This window comes from Pyxicephalus adspersus, chromosome 2 (genome assembly GCF_032062135.1).
Source record: "Pyxicephalus adspersus chromosome 2, UCB_Pads_2.0, whole genome shotgun sequence".
NCBI classification, from domain to species: domain Eukaryota; kingdom Metazoa; phylum Chordata; class Amphibia; order Anura; family Pyxicephalidae; genus Pyxicephalus; species Pyxicephalus adspersus.
Window position 1 is genome coordinate 133,337,643 of NC_092859.1, and position 21,073 is coordinate 133,358,715.

Genomic DNA, 21,073 nt, shown 5'->3' on the forward strand with positions numbered 1-21,073 from the left:
TGCAGCAAGTGTATCTGGAGCCTCACATCTAGTGTAATGTTGTTTTATGTGGCAAATCCATTTCTGTGTTTTTCTGTAGACCCAGGCAGTTTTACGACAAGCTTGGCTGGAGAATATACAGCCCGTTCTGGTAATCAATAAGATTGATAGACTGATAGTGGAACTGAAGATGACCTCCCAAGAAGCATATGCCCATCTTCAGAAAATACTGGAGCAGGTAAGCACTACTTCACACAAGGTCTGTACTACTCGCTGACATTAGACTCTATTTAGCCATCTTCTGTTTTATTCTTCAGGTAAATGCTGTGACCGGGGCTTTGTTCACCTCCAAAGTCTTGGAGGAGAGAGCAGAGAAAGACACAACAACAGAGACAACTGAAGGGGAGCAGGTGTATGACTGGAGCGCTGGCTTAGAGGAGACTGATGACTCTCACCTTTATTTCTCACCAGACCAGGGCAATGTGGTTTTTGCCAGTGCCATTGATGGATGGGGATTTACGTAAGTTACTATTCTTCTGTTAATATTTTTTGTGTAATTTTTACTTTAGTAATTCAATGGGATTTGTTTGGTATAATAATTGGAAATCACGTGGATGGGGGGAGGTTAAAGACGTAATGGTTTGCTTTCACTTCTTTCTTATAAATTCCAATCTAGTTTACTTTCAAGGCATTTAGTTTTAACCTTCATTTCTAGATTCTGACCACTCAAATCTAATAGAAACTCTTCATCAAGAAAAAATAAACTTTATTGCAAATGTTAATAAACACCATAGGAAAGGTAATTGACTCTGTAGAGTGTCTGCAAACCAGTATCAGTGCTAGTCAGCTCTTTATTAGCATAGTGCTAACTTATTTTACCTTTGTTGTACCCAAAAGTCCCTTTTGGAAATTATGTGGTTATGCAGTGTTGCTCACAATGAGTAGTACGGAGATAAAGGTAGATGTATTTTAGCTGCAAGACATTCTGAAATTAGCTGCACACTTTACTGAAATGTATGAAATGCTATGCCAAAGGTGCCAAGGTATTTCTTTCCCACTGAAAATCTGCAATTAGAAATAATACCTTTATTTTACAAAGTAGGAGTAAGAGGATGGATAAATATTTGCCAGGAGAATTTAGATTTCTTTGCTTTCTTTCGGCTATTTACAGTTTTTGGCAATTAGATGATTTTATTTATATTTGGTTGCTGAATTTTGTACACTTCTTTTTGCAGATTAAATAAAGTGTAATTGTTGTAAAGTGTGACTGTGGCTTTCACATTAATAAGCAAGGGGTTACTGTTATACTGCACTAGGGAAAAACATTTCACGCATGCAAGACAACTGCGGTTTTTCTGTGTACTGGACACAAATTCAAGCTTCCTCAGGGTTTTTTTAAAAAACAGACTGACCATTAGTAAACTAAGCTTGAACGGAAACCTGGCAATGTTTAATATTTATAGGATGATAGTGGTAAACAATCTTTTACAGTGCACAAAATATTGTCAGACTTTATTAACATATAGGATAATGGTATATTTCCTACATATATTCTAGTTTTGTTCCTAATGATGGGTCAGAATATGTGTAGGTGTTGCATGGCTAATGGCAGTAGACATCATGACCCTGGCTGAAAAAGTACAATTATTGTTTAAGACTAAGTTGACCTATTCTTCTTAGTCTTGTCCTACAGTTTTACTCCAGACATATTAAGGCTAAAGTAAATATGGCAATATTTACAATGCCCTAAGCAACTAGAAAAAAAGAAAAAAGAGAAAAGAAAGCAGGTATAGGTAATTGGTTATATGCAGAGTTGCTAGGTATCTTGGACTTATTAAAGTTGTTAATGTGTTTTAAAAACAAAATAAACCTTTTAACTAGGACCGTAAAATAAAGCATACGTGTGTGTATATTTATATCATTTAAAGAAAACATATTTTCTCTCTCCTATTCTCCCATAAAGACTAAATCCTGGTCTGTATGGGGACACCTCTGTTCTTTCCTGCTGAAGCTTGGAAAGCGGGATATAAATGCAAGCTATAATACTGCCCAGAATATTTGGAGCTTTTCCTGTCAGAATTGGCTCACATTTGGGCATGACTGAAGATTCAGAAGGATGCTACAGTGCCTGCAGATAACACTTTTGCATTAAAATGTTTTTTTTTTTTTTTTTTGAATAAAATAAATGTGAATGGATACAAACTGAATGAATTAAGACCTAGGAGGTTACAGACAACAAATTAATAAGTTTGTAGTTCTGGGGATCATCTATTTCATACAAGTGGTCCTTCAAGTTCAGGAACAGAAAACAGTAGTTAAAATTTAACTGTGTGATCAGTATGGACTCGGCTATGTCTTTTTAATCCTATGGAGAGTGGCAAAGTATACACATTTTGAAGGATTGAATAGAGATTGCGATGCATATACTCGTACCAACAAAATCTCCTAGGCCTGTTTGGCACATGTAGGCTTATGACTTGCAGGTGTGCTAGAAATAGTTATTCATGTCCTATAAGTGTAATAATTCATTATGTTCTATATAGAAGTCAGCGTTACAATTACAAACCATATAATAATAGTTCTTTAGACCTTACTTTTCTTGAACTTAAAGAAAAGTTATCTGGAAGTTATTGCCCGAGTAACTACAACTCCCTAAAGCATATGCGGTAATATATATATATGTTTTAATGTCAAAATAATTGGTTATCTCTGCTTTGTTAGTTTATTACCTTCAAATGTCACCACATCAGTAAAAAGCTAATGTTTTTAACTCCTAGTACCTGGCTATAAGGGTTAATAATGGTTGAAGCATCTCAAGCAACCCATGTTCATGTGTCTAATAATATTACTTTTCATGTATGCAACAAATGTACCAGCACCCTAGTTAACTACCTATTTCCAGAAAAAACAATTATCACAATTGATACATTTGCAGATATATACTTCTGCTGCTTGGTTGAATTTCAATTTAACATGAAGTGTTTTAAATCTACTACCTCTAGCCATTACGGGGTTAAATGAAATTGCTTTTTAATTACTTACTGCTGATATCATCTCTAGTCTGGACTACTGTACCCCTCTTCCTCTCTGGTATTCCACTAACCCAACTTTCTCACTCATTTTATGCTGCATCTCTTTGTAGTTCTCTTCATTGTGCTCTATCTTCAAACCCCTTCACAGTCCTTGTCCCACTTACCTTTCTAACCGGATAGAAAAATTCACCCCTAACTGCTCTCTTCACTCCTCCAATGACCTACTAATGACTTCCTCACTTATAACCTCATCACACGCACGGCTCCAAGACTTTTCTAGAGCTGCCCCGACTCTCAGTGCTGCGTAATATATTGGCGCTATATAAATCCTGTTTAATAATAATAATAAAAATAATAATAGAAGTTACTAATATACGGTAGTCTAGCCCCCTTTTTGTTGTAATGTTTATTATCAGTCACTAGATGGAGCTGTGGTAATGCCTTCCCTATTGTTGGAGTTCATGTTAGGTGATTATGTTTTTGTATTGCTGATTCAGTTTACTTTCAGGTTTTGAGTAACACATTCATGTCATCGAGTTTATAGGAGGTGTACATCTTTTTAATTATGCTCTTTTCCACGGTCATATAAATTTCTTTTTTTTAATGAAAAACATGGGCAGTATTTGCTGGAATTGGAATTTGAGTTTTTGCTAAGAATAGAAATGTTAGGACTAATTCCCAGAGATACATATTTTTTGTAAAGAAGTTTTAAAATTTTAAAAATAATAATTAACGCTATTAGTTGGCTATCTTGGAATGACTTTTACTTGAAAGATAATTGATATCTTAAATCAAACTATTTGCTGTCTGGACCCTGCTTGAAGATATTTGGAAGACAATGAAAACCATACCATTGCTTTGACTGTTGCATTAAACACCAGACAAGCTTAAAATTACCATTGTTACTTGAAAAGCTTGAATATATATACCAGGAGTTCTTGCTGTCTTTTTTTTTTCCTAGACATATCCTTTATATAATATTACTAAGATAAAGTGTTCTAAGAAGGATATACAAATTGTTATAGGGTGCTTACACCTTTTCTTTATTATAGGTATTTTAAAATGCAAAAAAAAGCTGATATGATTGCAATTTGAGAACCAAGTCCTTTATTACCATAAATCCCATGACAAAGAACAATTAGTTACATTTACTTTCTGCATACAGATTATAGAAAAATAGATTTTTATTTAAAATCATGTAATGTACAGCACAGCTACAACAGTCAGGATTATGTAATGGGCGACATTGCTATATAGTTCAGTGGTCAGGAGAAAGAAATATGCACTACAGTGGAGGTATGCAATACTGAGAAATATATAATGTACAGCACTGTGTGTCTGTAATGTACAATATATTGTGTAGGCTGTAGAGTGACCAGGAGTATGAAGCATAAAACATGAAGTAAGGGGGCACAAGGGTTATGCTGATATAACTTACATCACAGTGTATAGAGTGTAGTTAGAAGTATTATGTAACTTAAAACATAGCATATGCAGTGCAGGAGTCAGATGTATTTAACACTCGGCATATCATTGTGCAGTGGCCCGGAATATGTAACATGTAGCCCATTGTACAGTGTGTAGTAATTAGTTCTATGTAACAAAATACCTTTTACGTTGTTGGGCAAGTGAAGAATAAATAGACCTTTAAACTAGTGGCCTTTTTTATTCCTATCTGTGTGAGCTGGGAAATCCCCCTTACATTGCAGAGCAATGGGAGGAAGATTGCCCCATATGTTGGAGGGCAGTGGCAGGAGGGTTACTCCCTACAATGAAGGGCAACAGACTGCTGAGTTCCAATGTATGGGCAAGTGTTTTCTATGACCAGCAAAGTATGGTTGTTATATTGGTAGTCAGCAGTCAGTTATGTTGTTTATCAGCAGAAAGAAGTATGCCCCTTTAGATTGGTATTCAGCAGGAGGAAAACTATTTCTGAGATTGGTGCTCAGTAGGAGAAGAAATGCCTTATATTGGTGGTCAATGGATGAAGCCATCTCCCAGCATTGGTGGTCAGTGGCAGTAGGATCACTCCAGCATTGGTGTTTATTGGAAGTAGGAATGCTCCAGCACTGGTAGTTATTGGGAGTAGGAAGGCTCCAGCATTGGTGGTCAGTGGAAGTAGGAAGGCTCCAGCAATGGTGGCCAGTGGGAAAATAATGTCAACATTGGTGGTAGCTGAAATTGCTCTTTCCTTTTTTTCTATTGTTCTTTTACTTAATTGGATAATGTTTTTTGGACAATGTTTTTTTTTTCAAACATCAGAATGTTTTGTGTGCCTTTTTTTCTGTATGTACTTTAAGTCCTTTTTTTAGACATGTAAAAGGCAAGGTGCCAATTACTGTAAGATTCCTGCTTATTTTCTTCAATTATTTTCTGCCAAATATGTCCTCAGAATGGAACAATAAAATGATGTAGCTGCAATTTTAAAATGGCCATAGTACTTCAGTAACACAACCATATAATAACGATATTGTATTCTGAGTTCAAATCAGGAACTACACATTTTAGAGGCCACCACAAAAATACAAATGCAAAGAAAAAGATAAAAGAGCCAAGAATGTATAATTGTTGCTTTTTTTTACAAATCCCATTATTTTTTAGTTATAAATTTTGGTTATTAAACTATTGTATTGAAATAACAGCTCTAAATATGTGATCACATAACATAACGGAATGTCAGAAAAGTAACAATCTAAGATTTTGGGACAGGCATTCATACATGGTAACAACAATATTTAACATGGTATATTTTGTGTTAATAATGCTCTGTCATTGAACAATAGGAAACTTGTTTTCTTGTTAGTCTTTTATATATAATTTAGAAATCGAGAAAGAAAACATCATAAGTATCAAAATGTATTACATATTATGGCTAAAAGTCTATATTCAGACTGGAGATGAGGTTTTAGTGCTGCTACCTCTTAATAATGCTATGGAACTCCTAATTTGGGGAAGATGTTACAAGTAGCTTCTACCCACATCAGCCCCATACAGAATGAATAGGAACAGTAGGGAGTAGTTCAGCATCAGGTGGAGAATGAGACGGCAGTGGTCTTCTCCAACATCCATGACATAGTGTGGGATGGTGGTTCTCATATTGTTGGAAGGTTTGTCTTATTCCTTAAGGTATACATGACCTTGTGGCATTCACCAAGTGGGGTATAACAGAATTTGTTTATGATTTACAGAATGTAGTTGGAGTTTAAAAGAACAAAAGCAGATTTCTTGCATTTGTTGTAGTCCAGGATTTTTTGTTTGGGTCAAAATGTGAATATGTGTAGCAATAAAATATTGCTTTGCATATACCTGTAACATTGTCGGCTTATTGTATGAGCTCCTGGCAATTGGCGCTGATGCATCTGATATATATTTATTTATTGTTGGTTCCTATTTTATTTGCAGCTCTATCTTTGTAGAAATATACATGTGAAGGGACAGAATAGGTATTGTAACCAAATGTTTTCCTTTAAACTGTGAATATAAAGGCTTCCAAATTAGCAAGACCTACAAGGGCTATTTTACCCATACAGCAGCGTTTCTTTAAATAAGGCAACAAATCATTTTACTAGTAAGGTAATATTAACTTACAATTTTTATGATAAAAGAAGTAAAATCCTTTGCCACCTTTCCCTTTTTTGAATGGTTCCATCCAGTAGTTAGTCGGCTGGATGTCCAGCAGTGCAATCAAGAGAGTTACACTTTATTGGGCGTTTCTTTTTCATTTTTGGAAAATTAGGGAGCTTTTTTGTTTGGTATTGATTTGGACTATATCTGTTGTTTGAACTCCTACCATATTAGTCCCCATGAGGGCCCTACTAATCAGCTTTCTTGAACTGAGAGGAAATATAGCACAACAGGCCAGTGCTGTGCCACATTGCTTTTTAATAAGAGGAATTTACCAACTGACGCCTGCACTCTTTTACCTTGAGGTGTTTTTACTTTTTAGTGTTTAGAGTTTTGAGACGCTTGAAACAAAAAAAAAATAACCCTTGCAACAATCAGTTTCAAGTCATTCTCCTTTTAGAAACAAAAAGTTTTTTCTCTTTAAATTGAAACTTTTCATGTCAAAAAAATATATATAATTTCACTCAGCCCAGCAAGCCCTGCACTGTCTCAGCTTCTCTCTTCTTTCCAACGCGAATGGAACAGCAAGCGCATACATCTTCGTTCTTCTCACGTCACCTGTACTGCGCAGGTACCAGATCTTGTGACATGTTTTCCTGCAAATGCATATGCAGTAAGATTGAGCACATTTTTTACATTATGAGAAAGCCTGATCTCAGGCATGTGCAGAATGAGAAGTGTGCAGCCTCCTGGGATATGTGACGCAAGTATTGCAGGAGACTGCGGGTTTCTCTTTAGTTAGGAAGGGGAAAGGGGGAGTAGACCTTAAAAAAAAATGTAAAAAAATTAGGGAAATTTGTGTTTTTTTTTTATATATAAGAATAGCTATCCTTTAATAAAATGGTAAATATATCACAATAGATCCGCTTTAAAAGCAATATATCACAAGTTAAAATACCTGTGTGAAAGACCTCAAAAGATACTGCCTAATTTTCAGATGATGTCAGTTCTTTTTTCAGCGGCAACTGTCTGAGGTTTTTCAAATCACCCTTTTTCCTAATTACAGATTACAATAAAATAAAGTGATATAAGGACTGGTCAGCGCTCGTCTGTTTCAAAAAACATGGACATTTTATTTACATGTTTGGTGTGCACTAGGGTATTGTACAGATTAGCCCTAAAAGCACATGGTGGCTGTACCAAATGTGTATGTAAAGGTTAGAATTCCTAAACCTTTGTATAGACAGCAGTAAATAATTTAAAAACCATTCAGAATATGGATGCAGCCAAACAATCTTTGTTTCAGAGTTTTTGCCTGACCTGAATCATGTAATGAGGGCATCCCATCATTATCCAGCTACGCTTCTTCTGTGTCCCTTTAGTAAAAACTATATTTTAAATGTAAGGTCCCATAAAGATAGTGCTGAATGTACCGTTCATATAAAAAGAAAAAGAAGTTGCGGATTTTCTACTACCATGTTTCCCCGATTTTAGGACATCCCCATTAAGTAAGCCACCCCCGATTTTTAAAAAAATAATTAAAATAAGACACGCACCCGTTTATAAGACAGCTCCAGATCCTGCGTGTGTGTCCTTTATGCTGGCTGCAACATGAGTGATCATGAGTGACTTTCAACAATAAATGTGTACTGTAGTCTTCTTCATGGAAAAATAAGACATCCCCTGAAAATAAGACCCAGGGCATATTTTGGCATTTCAAAAAATATAAGAGAGTGCCCTATAATCGGGGAAACAGGGTATCTAGTGGTGTTTAGAGCAGTTTGTTACTTTGGTTTCTCTGTCCTGGGAATTATCATAACCCAGCTACTATAGGTCCGACCACCTACAGCCTGGAAGACTTTTATTAAACAGTATTTATATAGCGCCAACATAATACACAGTGCAGTGCAATAAATATGGGTAGCAAATGACAGACAGATACACACGATGACATGAGGAGAAGAACCTCCTCGGAAGAGCTGTAAGTGTTAATTAACTTTAAAGAACAACGTAGTGAATTACTTTTTGTATAAATGCTGAGGTCCACCCTAAATGCCTAGTTTATTTTGTTGAATGGATAGGGGTTCGAACCATTATCAGGTTTAAAATAGATCTCTGTCTCTGTTGGGGACACTTTCCCTTACTTCATAGCGGGGCATACACAAAGATTGTGGAAAGGTGAGGATTTTTTTTGTTTTTTTCCCCACTTTATCCAAAATGAAAAAAGGACAGTATCACACTTTGTATTATCTACTATGTAATTTTTTTTTCTTTAGAGCCACTGCTTAAATTGCCCAGGTTTTTACAACATATCTTAGATTGTAACCTAGTCAGGGTCTTCTCCTCCTGTGTCACTGTCTGTGTCTGTCTAATATTTGCTATCCCTATTTAATTGTGCAGCACTCCGTAACATGTTGGCCTTATATTAATCCTGTTTAATAATAATAATAGCGACATTGCTACTAGCACAGGGCTTATCCTGAACCTGGGCTTTTTGGACATTTTATATCAAACTATGGCCTAGATAACCTCTTGGCAGTTCTTTGGACATCATATAGCGTAATACATCTGTTTATCTACCCATCACTCAGGCCAGTGTTTCTGGACCCTTTTACCGTATAGTATATTATTGTGGTGATCAGTTAAACTGATCTGAGAGGAACATATTTTGTTCATTGCTCAAGGAACCCCTTGTAACCTCTGAAAGAACCCTAGTGCTCCATGGAAGTAGTTGACTGACCTTACTGTATATAGTACTACACTATTTAGTGCTTAACTAGATGTGATCAGAGACCTACCTAGTAATAAAAGTATATTTTACTACATTCCTTTATCAAGGAAATTTACAGGTTGACATTCCAAAATCCAGCCATCAATAATCCGGTTCTTTCTTTTTTCCGGATTGAATTTCAGATCACATTTTTAATACAGGGACTGCAGTACATTGTTTGGTCACTAAGGTTTTGATGGCGCTGTTCTGCAGAAACAGCTGTTAGGTCTTGCTTGCTAAACAAAACACATGTTGAGACGTCCCTGCTGCCTGCTCCCTGGAACTGTGCCAGATGTCCGCGGTGCTGCGAGAGGAAGGCTGGCCTGTGTGTGGAGGTAAGTATAAAAAAAAAAAAAAAAATCTGGAATTTTTGAAAATCTGGTTCTCCTCAGGTCCCGAGGCTGAACCTGTTGTAAAATATGCTTTTTGTACTCTTCTATACTGCTATTCTTTTTAAAACTGCCATATATTAATTAAACAAGGCTGGGCCTAAAGTAAACCAGAGCTGACATAAATATGGGGGTTGCCATTGTTGGCTTATTCTTATGTAAATGCTGATTTCTTACTGTGATGCAGATCTAAAGTTTTGAGTCCCTTACCTTCAAGGAGTAAACATATCAGTAGTTCTGCCTTCCCTGGTTGGCATATGTGTTCCTGATCAGAGCGTTAGAATCTGTACCAGGCAACTAGGATTATCTAAAGGTTGTTTGCTTTGGGAGTTTCCATATTGCTCTCATTATGTTTCCATTAACATAATGAGTGGTAAAAACTCCAGACCAGCCTTTCTCCACTTGTTTAGCATGGAAAAACTCTTGAAGTATTTTTCAGGTCAGGAACCCCTGCTATAATTCCTATATCCACAACTCACAGTACATTAGCGTGTTGGTCAGTGGGATGAATGCCTCTTACATTGCCTATTACCCCCAGCAACCTCTGGAGAACCCTGGGCTAAGAAACACTGGTCTAGAGGCTTCACGACAGAAGTTGTGTTCTCTTTCTTTCAAATCTTTCTTACGGTTCTGTAAAAAACCAATCTATATATATATATATGGTAATGTTCTATTGTTTTACATTTATCAGAAAACAAACGTTGGCTTTTTTAACTAAGGTTTTGTTTTTTTATTCCTAGAATTGATCAGTTTGCACAGCTATACAGCCAGAAGATGGGCATTAAATCTGCCGTATTGCTTAAGACACTCTGGGGTGATTTCTATCTAAATTCCAAAGCCAAGAAGATCATGAAGGGAGCACAGGTAAATGTCAGCTCATTGTAGATAAATTTTACTATGCCTCAGGTAAAAAAATGCCTGAAACAAAATAATCTGTGTAAATTTTCTTTTGAGCACTCCTTCCTGGTTAGCTAAGATTTGCTTGCTATGACAATGTTTAGTTGTTTTCTGCCATTCTGTATATGAGGGCCATTTTTCCACCCCCTCATAGGTTTGAGACACTACTGTTGAAGGTAAAAGTGTGAACTTGTATCTTTCAGTGCTGCATATTCCTGGGCATTGGTGCTTTTTAATTTCTTTTATAGTCTTTCCAGTTTCGGAAATGTTTTTTTTTTTATTCCAGTAATTTTTGGTGCTGACTGAAAATGACACCACTAAAGAAGGTATCTTTTGGAATATGGGAACACAGTAAGAGGGACTAGGTTAGGTGACATGGATTAGGGTGTAAAGGGGTAGGTTTGGGTGCCAGGATGGGAGTTAAGTGTTAAAGTTTTGATTTAAGCAACTCAGGGTAATGGTATGTGATCTCTCATGTAAAGTCAATTTAAACCCAAAAACAAAAGTAGATTAATCCTGCAAATAACACACTTGTCCAAAGATGGCTACACTCACTCCATGGTAACTGTGGTGTGATCTCAATGGTTCTCAGCTAGCCTGGATGTTCGATTTGTCTTCATTTTCCTTATTTACAGTGGACGTTTGGGGGAATAGCATTTTTTAAAAAAGGAGTAAACACCCCAATATTTATGTTTTTGTATTATTATTATTAATAAACTGTATTTATATAGCACCAACATATTATACAGCGTTGTACATTAAATAGGGGTTGCAAATGACAGGAGCAGAGGACCCCACCCATAAGAGTGCCCAAAAATCTAAGAGGGGAAAGGGGTGTTTAGCACACATTAGGAGGGGAATATGAAATGGTGGGAAGTAGTGAGTGCTCGAGAGACCGAAAAAGACAGGTAGGTGAGTTTGAAAGGATCTTTTTTAAATGTTCATAAAGATGGAGCAAGCCGAATAGGACGTGGAAGATCATTCCAGAGAGTCAGGGCAGCTGTAGAAGAGCCTTGGAGCTGTGCACGTGACAAGGTTATGAGTGAGGAAGTTATTAGTAGGTCATTGGAGGAGCGAAGAAAGCGAAAGGAGAGAGTCGGGTTAGTGGAATACCAGGGAGGAGGATGTTACAGTATTCCAGAGGAGAGAATATATGATTTAATCCATGGGATGACTAGGCCCTGAATTGTTTGCTAATCTTCCTCCCACTACTTGTTCTATACTGGTGTAGGATATGGTTTTATTTTTAGTTCTGGGCTTTCTTCAGGTTTTGCGAACATATAGTGTGTAATATAAAGAACATCAGGTATTGCATAGAAAACATGTCTGACGTTCTCACTGTTGGCAGTGTAAATCCGTGCATGGCTACAATGCATTTATTTCTGTTTTTATTCTTCCTCATTGATTGCAATTAATGGGAGCCAACATCACAACGGACAGCAGGACATGTGGCTGTACACGTGTCCTGTTATATTGTGAATAAAGCCTTATGGGGAATATAAAGAGTTGAAGTTATTTAGGTTATATTTAGAAATATTTCTAGCCCTAGTTCTAGTTTGTTATCCGTTAGGCAAGCTTCAATTATAGCTTTCATGTTATGGAATTCTGTAATTTGCATTTCCTCAAACCAAGGTTTTTCTGAACCATCAATCTTCTCTTTCCTGATTCTATTAGTGTCTATTGTTATGTTGAGCTCTTTGCATGTTTCTACTTATTTTTCTTGGTTTAATTATTAAGATTGTATCTTTAAATGAAACATTCCCCCATGACTGGACTTCTTATAAATCCTTGTCTTTGATGTTTGTGTGAATGAATTGTTGTATCTAGTATTTTTCTTTTCTTGCACTAATGGTTCCTTAGAGTGGCAACCGGTGTTAATAAAAGCTGCAAGCTAAATTTGTGGTGATTGATGACTTCTGTAAATGGCCTTTGTCACGATTCTAGTAAAAATAGCAGAGCTGATGTTTTCCATGGAGATTTCTCATTTATGTGGCCTGCAGCCTAAATCTAAATCTGTGTATAGCAAACACTACTGAACAAAGATTGTATATAAGAGGACATGTGCTTCCTTCTCAAGTCTTACAGAGAGAATCCTCTTCTAAAAACACATAGCATTTCACTTCTATTGTGTACTGACATCAAAGATCTGCATTGGCAATCACAACAGAACACCTGTCTCTACTAGATGAGGAATGTGATCATATATTCACGTATCATCGCTTTCCCTCAAGTGAAGTAGATATTACTTCTCATTTGTATAATGATGTGGTATAATAGGAATGGAATTCATTGGTTTAAAACATAAATTGGTATTTTTTTCTATCAAGTATTTACTTTAACCAATAAAGGTACCTGCTTTATAGAGAATGCAATCTGTAAATATTCTTGTAGATATCTTATATTACAGAGATTGGCTTTGTACAGAGCAACAATTTCTTCTAATATATTTGTGTTAAAAAAACCATTTTTGCATAGTTTAAATTAAAATCTACACTAATGAAGCAATTTTTGCTCCTTTTATTCGCAAGCTTTGCAGTGCCTTACAATGAGTGTAATTTACCTTTCACAATGCACGTGTGTGAATCGTCTGACACCTTGAAAACCATGCACTCCTTTTGCAGTCAGTATTTTAAAGAGAAACTGTCAGCATTGTCCATAATACCCAGCACTTCCAGGTAACGGGGTACCTGTCACCTCCTTCTTGATAGTCTCTCAATCATATGACAGTGCTTGGGCGTAGCCGCCAGCTACTTGTCACTTTGAATAAGATAATGTTAACTTTTTAAGGAGATGATTGAAAAAAGCTCACAAACAGAGCTATAAAAAAGCAAGCTTAAAAATGTTTGGTAGGTTACTGAAAAGGTGGGTCACAATACAGGAGCCACCACCTGCCTACAGCTTCGTTCCACTCAGCCTAAAAAAAGATGGAAAACTCTTCTTTGTCCTGCATGACACAAATTTGGTTTTACAACAGTGTGCAAAAGTAACTAAAATATGTATTTCCTAAAAATCTTCTATGCTTTCCCTTTAAACTATTCTACTCCTTCCTTTACAGAACAAAGGAAAGAAACCTTTATTTGTGCAGCTTATATTGGATAACATATGGAGTTTGTATGACGCTGTCATGAAGAGGTCAGTAAAGTTCCAAGTTTTTCTAGCAGGAAGTGTGTGTAGATCCTATTGTATCTATTTGTATAACTGTTGTATTTTTTTTTTTTAGGGAAAAAGAAAAAATAGACAAAATAGTTCAATCACTGGGTTTGAAAATCAATCCTCGTGAATCGCGGCACACTGACCCCAAGGTCCATGTGAATGCAATTTGCAGTCAGTGGCTTCCCATATCTCAGGCTGTGCTTTGTATCCTTTTCGTTGGCTGCATGTCTTCGGTGGAGGGGGTTTTTTTTAGATGATGTGATCAGAACAACAGGCCCTATCTGCACTTTTTACTGGCCATTTGAACCTAATTTACTTCCACCTGTACCATTACCTGTCCCCTCAGGGTATCTACCCACTTCGACTGTTGTCAAATGGTAGCAATGGCCATCCAGATTTTAAACTTTAAAATCATAGAAGGCAGCATGGTTGGCTCAGTGGTTAGCACTCTGGCCTTTGCAGTGCTAGTTCCCAGGTTCGAATCTCAGCCATGATGTTGGGTATTATGTCCGTGCTATAAAAATACTGTGTAAAAATAATAATAATAGAAAAACCTACAAAAGACTAAATGCTTTTGTAGCTAGAAGACATCTATAGGTACACCTTTGTGAGTTTGCTACAGTTGCAGTGTTAAAGTGCCAACATTGGCAGGTGACTTTTTTGTAAGATACTTTTGTTGTCTCGCTTTGCAGTTTAAAGATCATTATTAGATCATCACCACCATTATTACAATAATGTTGCAGTGTATATCTTTTGACACCTTTTTGACCAGAGGCTTTGCAAAGAAATATTCTGTAATTACCTGTTAAATCAAAAACTGCTCTTTAAAAAAAACACATGTATTTCCTTTTGCATATTGCCAAGAACTCCTGGGGTTGTAATATAAATACTGGAAACTCCTCTTGCAGCCCCTTTATTATGCTGAACTTAGTAACTGCGGTGATCTTTTCCCCAGCCCAGGGCACATGAAACAGATTTCTCTGCACTATGGGTCTGTTTTATATGTGCCTATATAAAATCCATGGCGCAGACTGGTCCATGCCAGCTACAAGTACATCATTTGAATCAGAATATCTTGGCTGCCGCTCCAACCAACAAAGGTTAGACACATTTTCTCTCTATATTTGGCACAGTGGATTTTCCGCACTTATCTAGAAAATGAATGATAGAAGTCTGTGTTAACAGCTGGTGTTATTAAAATATAAATTCTCTGCCACTAAATCCTAGCAGCACGCCAATCCACAGTCTGGATGAAAGTGCAGCTACCGCCAGGCTGTTTCCATAATTAAACAGTTACTTTCTTTGGGTTATTTCTTGACTGAGCAAACACTTTTTATGGATTTCTGTTGGTCCTGTAAGACAACTTTTGCTTTATTTGTTTTGGCTGGCAAGCTTCATGTGTCATTATGTATTTGGAGACCAGTTCAGAATGTGTAAAGCAGATTTTTTTTTGTCTTTGTTGAAATGGCTGTTGTTTCCGTCCTTGACGGGATATTTTTTAAGGTATGGTGTGCAATAAGCTTCCCAGCCCCCTGGACATCTCAGCAGAGAGAGTGGAAAAGCTCTTGTGTGTAGGTTCCCGGCGTTTTGATTCTCTGCCCCCCGAGACTCAACAGCTCAAAGATGGTGAGTTTTTTTTGTATTGTTACTTTTCTGATGGTCCAAAAATGGCCCTACATTTTAAGGTTGTTATAGATCTGTGCTGAAGCATGCTTCAGGGCTGCGCAAGGGCTGCGCATGATCGATGACTTTTAATTTAGGGTGCTCAGGATAAAAGTAAGCTATGTGCCATAAATGCTAGAACAGTGCCCCTCTGTGGCTGGTTTGTTGTCCTACAGAGCAGAAATCACATCCAAACAATAACCAAAGAAAACCTTTTCTTTCTTTTTTTCTTTTTTTTCTTTACTGCATCTGGATAGATTTAGATCAAATAAACTTTATCTACTCTGATAGCTGGTGTGCCCTGCTTTAATATTTAATGTTTCAGAAGTAAATCTTTCAAAATTGTTGTTAGTTCAGTTCCTGCAAAGCATTTTAAAGGTATAGTGAAATCAAATGAACGCGGTTGCTAAACTAAACAAAATTAACTAGGAGAGAGTGCTGACTCGACTATGTGTACTACAAGGCCTATGTAAGCTAATTTCTGCTTTGGAAACTGCTTCTTTACTACCAATGAATGTGTGTTTGCCTAATTTGTGAAAGATTGGATGCTCTCATTCCCTTTAAAATGCTTTGTAATAATGCACAATAAAGTATATCCTCTTGAAGAGTTACTTTGACAGTGAAAGTCTCCCGCTGAGGCTGTGTTATCCTAAGTCTGTGCTCAGCAGTGTGCTACAGTAGAAGCAGAAGGAGCTTCATCAAACTGTCAAATAACAAAGTTGCTGTCACAATATTATATATATAATCACAATATATATATATATATAAAAAAAAAAATATATATATATATATATATATAAAATATAATATATATGTGTGTGTGTTTATGTGTGTGTATATATATAATAAATATATATATATATATATATATATATATATATATATATATATATATATATAGTGATGTTGGGGGATTAGCTTCTACAGCAACACAGTTTGTAAAAAATATTTGAAGTGTGTTTACTTACACCAAAATAAACTTTCAGACAGACAAAAATCTTAAGAGTGCTTTGTTTTTGCTACATATTAAAAACAGACATAGATCTCATACACACATAGCAGGCTGCCACACCTGAGCCTTCTTCTGAATTTAGGCAACGCACCCCCCATCTCCCAGACTTCCCTGGGAATAAAAGCTCTGCCTTGCCAGCCCAGCTAACGCCAGATCTTATCAGGCACAGGCTTTCTCTTTGGCAGGTTCTGGGGTTGAATGAAAAGGCTCACCCAACCTTCCTTTTCATTCCAGAGCCCAGGACCCTGGAACACACATTACTAAACATGCAACCCTTGGTTGCCATGCTAGTCCTAGACTCTTTTCTTACCCTGCCACCTCTCTAAAGGTACAGAAAGCCAAATACAAATGGGGGAAATAAACCACCTGTCCAAGACCCAATACTGCAGTCCTGTACAATACCCACACACACAATTTTAAAGTGAGAAAACAGCCATAATGTGACAAATGGATGCTTCTGACCAGTAAGCCTATGTATTTGTATATGTAGAGGGAGCGAGATATATTATAAAAAATAGGTCCCTAACCAGTCTAGAGCTGATCAGGCAAAAAAAATCTCTCACCTACTGAGAAATATAAAGCCCAACTAAACACCAAATAGAACATACAAATTCTAATAGCAATCAAATTGATATGTGAATACAAACAGTGTATTGGTGCAAAGAAGTTGACAGAATATTAGTTACATGGACCAAATGTGCCTTTTTTATTAAGTGGTATGATTCCTTGTGAATTTAGTTTCCCACATAATCACTCACCTTTTGCATGTTATTGACCAGCATGAGTTTGGATTGTGATAAAGTATGCCTGTGAGGAGGTTGAAGATAAAGTTGTCACTGGATCAGGGTTCATTTTTAAACAGCGTAATTCAAAGAAAAAAAAATATCTTCCACTGTCATGAACTTCCTTTCCATATTATTTCACAGACTAGTAAGAAAGACAGGCAGAGAGCAACTTTGAGGATCTACTATACAAGAATTGTCTTTCTCCTGCTTCATTCATTCTGTAGCTCCATACTTTACTTGTTTTGTCTGTTGAGTCCTACTTTCTTCTGTGATGTTGCTGTTTGTAATTATATGGCTTCTCCACCTCTCCGGTTGTTATTATTCCTCCTACAAGTTCATAGGGTCAATAGTCACACAGACAAAACCCAGGACGAGGCATGATTAGTTTGTTCTGGGAAAAAGATCAGCTGCAGGCAGGCAAGACTGGTCTCTGGTCCTCCATTGACTTACCACTGTCCACTTTAATAAGTGCCAAGTCACACGAATTCATGCTGATGCATTATAGTGAAATCATTAACCAAAGCAGTCACTTACTGCAAGTGCTACTGCAAACGGCACTCTTATGTCAGGGGCAATCACTTGCCCCTGGAGTTACCTGACCTAATGTCAAGCTTGCAGAGAGGGCCAGTTAGGGTTAACGTGTACTCTGTAAAGTGCCAGCATATATCAGTTAGTCTGAATTATATTTTAACTTGAACTTAAAAGCAATAAAATATAAGCTGATATTTCTTTTAATGCAGACCTCTTTGCTGGTATTTATGATTTTTTTTTTTATCTATGAATTTAATTCTGATTTAAATAACGTTTTTTTTTTTTTTTGCCAGAAAATATTAGTCTTGCAGTAAAGGAATGATTGGGTTTCTAGCTGTTGTACAGAATATGTATTTCCTTTTAAACAACCTGTATTTGTTTTCTGTTGCTACCAAAAATTCTTCTATTTCTTTGTTAAACTCAGATATGGTCGGTGAGTAGAAGTTCCCTAGTGAGAACCCAGATAGCAAACCTTTTAAAAGAATTATAGTTTTGCCCATTCTATTCTTCTATTCCAACTAGAAATACAAAGTTGTACCTGGATTTTCAGTTGACAGGTTTTACCCTATTATGCCATGCAATAGTGTGAATTTAAAGTCCTGAAAGTCACTTCTGCTGAATCAGAAACCCCAACTTGTTTCTGTTAGTGCAGTGAAGTAGATAGAATGTGTTTTTTTTTTGTGTGTGTTTTTTCACATCCCAAACATATGGAAGTACCCATGACCGACCTGAAAAGTAACTGACTGCAATGCTGGTACTGTTATTAGAATGCTCATCTGGATTTAGCATTCTGATATGCAGGGTCAGATCACCTAGTTTGTGTACCCATTCCAGGTGAGTTATTAGAAAGCTTGATGGTTGGTTGATCACCACTACATCATTTTCAAGATGGCAGCCTCCTTATATCTGTGATGGTAAGTTTTCTTTAACCTGCATTAGAGCTGAGACCTCAAGGCCCATTGGCCTTGGTTGCCTTTGCTCTCTTCCCCTACAATGCGGAGATTTGATGCAGACATGGGTAGCCTGCAACCTATTTTGGGTAATGACGCCTATCAGCTGATAAATGTCAGGACATGCAGATACTTTGCATTAGGTAGCTTATGTCTAGCACATCCTTGGGACAAGGTTCTGTTTACAAGGTACTGTTTACTGGTCTCTCAGTATTTATGCTCTTCATTATGATGATTTGACTGTTGTAATACCACGACCCTACCCCAAGAATTACTTTCTCTCTCATAAACCACAGGGAATGATTTTATACCCTGTCTCTAGGGTGCAGGCTCCTTTCTTTCAGAAACAAGTGTTTCATTCAGCATTAAACAGACCAGCAAATTCCTCTGTACAAGAAACAATACATTGGTTCACGCTCGCTTCTTGTAAACAGCATAGCTTATATTACAAATAGAGACCATTAAGGGGATTGATTTGTTGCTCTCCATGTAAAGCTTTCTGTTACGTCTCAGCTGGGCAGTTATTGAAGTCTTAAAGCTTTTCAGTTGGTTTTATCTGAGCTGCACTGCAATATATCAGTCCGGGCTGTGGTTGTAATGCATGGAGCTCGTTCATTCCCAGCAGATTGTAAAAGATAACAGGTCTATATGTTAAATTTGCTGCACACAACCAGTTTAGGCTTGAGAAAGCAAGCAAGTTATGTGCCATTTTCCAACTACTTTACTGGCAAAAGCACTATTTTCTGTGTTTTTATGTTCCTCTGTTCCCTGTGTGAGTGAAATTCTTGAATTGTCTGAATGACACAGATGACACAGAGCTTGGTAGCGTGTGAAAAAACAGTAGATTTTCAAAAAGTTGAACCAAAAACTTTACTTTAACCCCTTAAAATAGGCTTTTACTAGCATGTATACAACAAATGTATACAAACATCCCTGCTGGGTTTAAAAAAAGAGTAATTGAAGAGTTGTAGTATTTGTGTCTTTTTATCATCTGAAATATACTAATAAAAATATATTTAATGTTTTTATGGTCTTTTGAGAAAAAAAATTGAAAACCCTAAAGTTAGATAATCACAAAATACAACCTGGATTGATCGCTAACTCTGGATAATTACTAACTCCAGCTTGGTGCCAGTCCTGTGCCAAGACCTGAAAACTACTGATCTGATAATTATTGCCCTCAGCTTCTACTGTACCAACAAAAAGCATGCCCTATATTATTTACTGCTTTAAAGAAACTGCAATAAAGTTATTTGAACTGTGCCACGTCTCTGTAATCTAGTAGCTGATTAAGCCCATAAAAGGAGGGATTTAAAAAATAGACCGGTTTCTTAACTAACTTAGTGTCAATAATTAAAAAACAAAAATAAAATCATATTTGTTTTATGTTTTATTGATATTTTTCTTCCTCCTGTTGTACCAAAAAATTTAGGTTTACATTAGGCTTTATAAATACTGTATGTCTTTTGCAGAGAATTATGTATGCTTAGTACCTGTAGCTACAAGTCTTGGCTCTGTTCAGAATGTAATCACTGTAGCCACCCTATTGTGCTTGACTTCCTATTTCCCCAATACAGAACTATGAGCTTGAGAGTGTTGGGAGATGTAGAAAGTAAAAGAAGGAGGTTGTAGGTACTTCATTTGCAGAGTAATAGTCCTCTGGGCCTGTCTCCTGCTACTTGGTTCTCTTTTACACAGACTTTCAATAAACATTGCAACTGGTCCCTTCAGAACACATTATATAGTCCATGGTCCACTGTTGTCATCATGAGGAATTTCATTGTAAAGAATGGTATGCAATGTGTACACAAGAATTAGCTGATAAAAGACTACAGTAGATCAATGCCAACAATTGCAAGACATTTAACAAAGAGTAAAACCAGTATTCATGTTATTAGGTGAACTGAATCTGATTGCTTTAAATTTAAGCTGGATGCCTTTCTAGAAACACAACATAACTGGGTAATAAAGTTTTAAAGTAAATGCAACAGAGACTGTTGATCCAGAGAACATCTCATTGCTTCACTGGATCAGAAGGACATTTTTTGCCCTTTTGGAGCAAATTGAATCAGGCTTTATAAGGTTTTTTTTGCCTTCCTCTGGGTCAATTGTTTCTGTAGAGTTTCCTGGGATATGTTTATTTCCCAAGTGGTTGATCTTGATGGACATTTTTCTATTTTTCAACCCAACTATGCAAATAAAAAAAATGCAAAAAAAAAACAGTGTTAGCAAAACAGTGTTAGTTGTCATTCCCTTGGGCTTTACATCTAGTTTAAAGGCCATTCCCCGGAGGATCCTCCAGGGAATGTCCCTCTCACATTGGTTCCTTCTGCTAACCATCATTTCACT

The 21,073-nt window shown here is 36.7% G+C and overlaps 1 protein-coding gene across 1 annotated transcript in view; it reads left to right on the top strand.

Annotated features, from left to right (window-relative positions):
- LOC140322554 (elongation factor-like GTPase 1) overlaps positions 1–21,073 on the top strand; it is a 59,326-nt gene that overhangs the window by 9,426 nt on the left and 28,827 nt on the right. The window contains exons 5-10 of the mRNA XM_072399109.1: positions 80–217; positions 297–499; positions 10,475–10,598; positions 13,687–13,763; positions 13,852–13,988; positions 15,288–15,410. Coding sequence (XP_072255210.1) covers positions 80–217; positions 297–499; positions 10,475–10,598; positions 13,687–13,763; positions 13,852–13,988; positions 15,288–15,410 — 802 coding nt within the window. The remainder of the gene's footprint in view (positions 1–79; positions 218–296; positions 500–10,474; positions 10,599–13,686; positions 13,764–13,851; positions 13,989–15,287; positions 15,411–21,073) is intronic.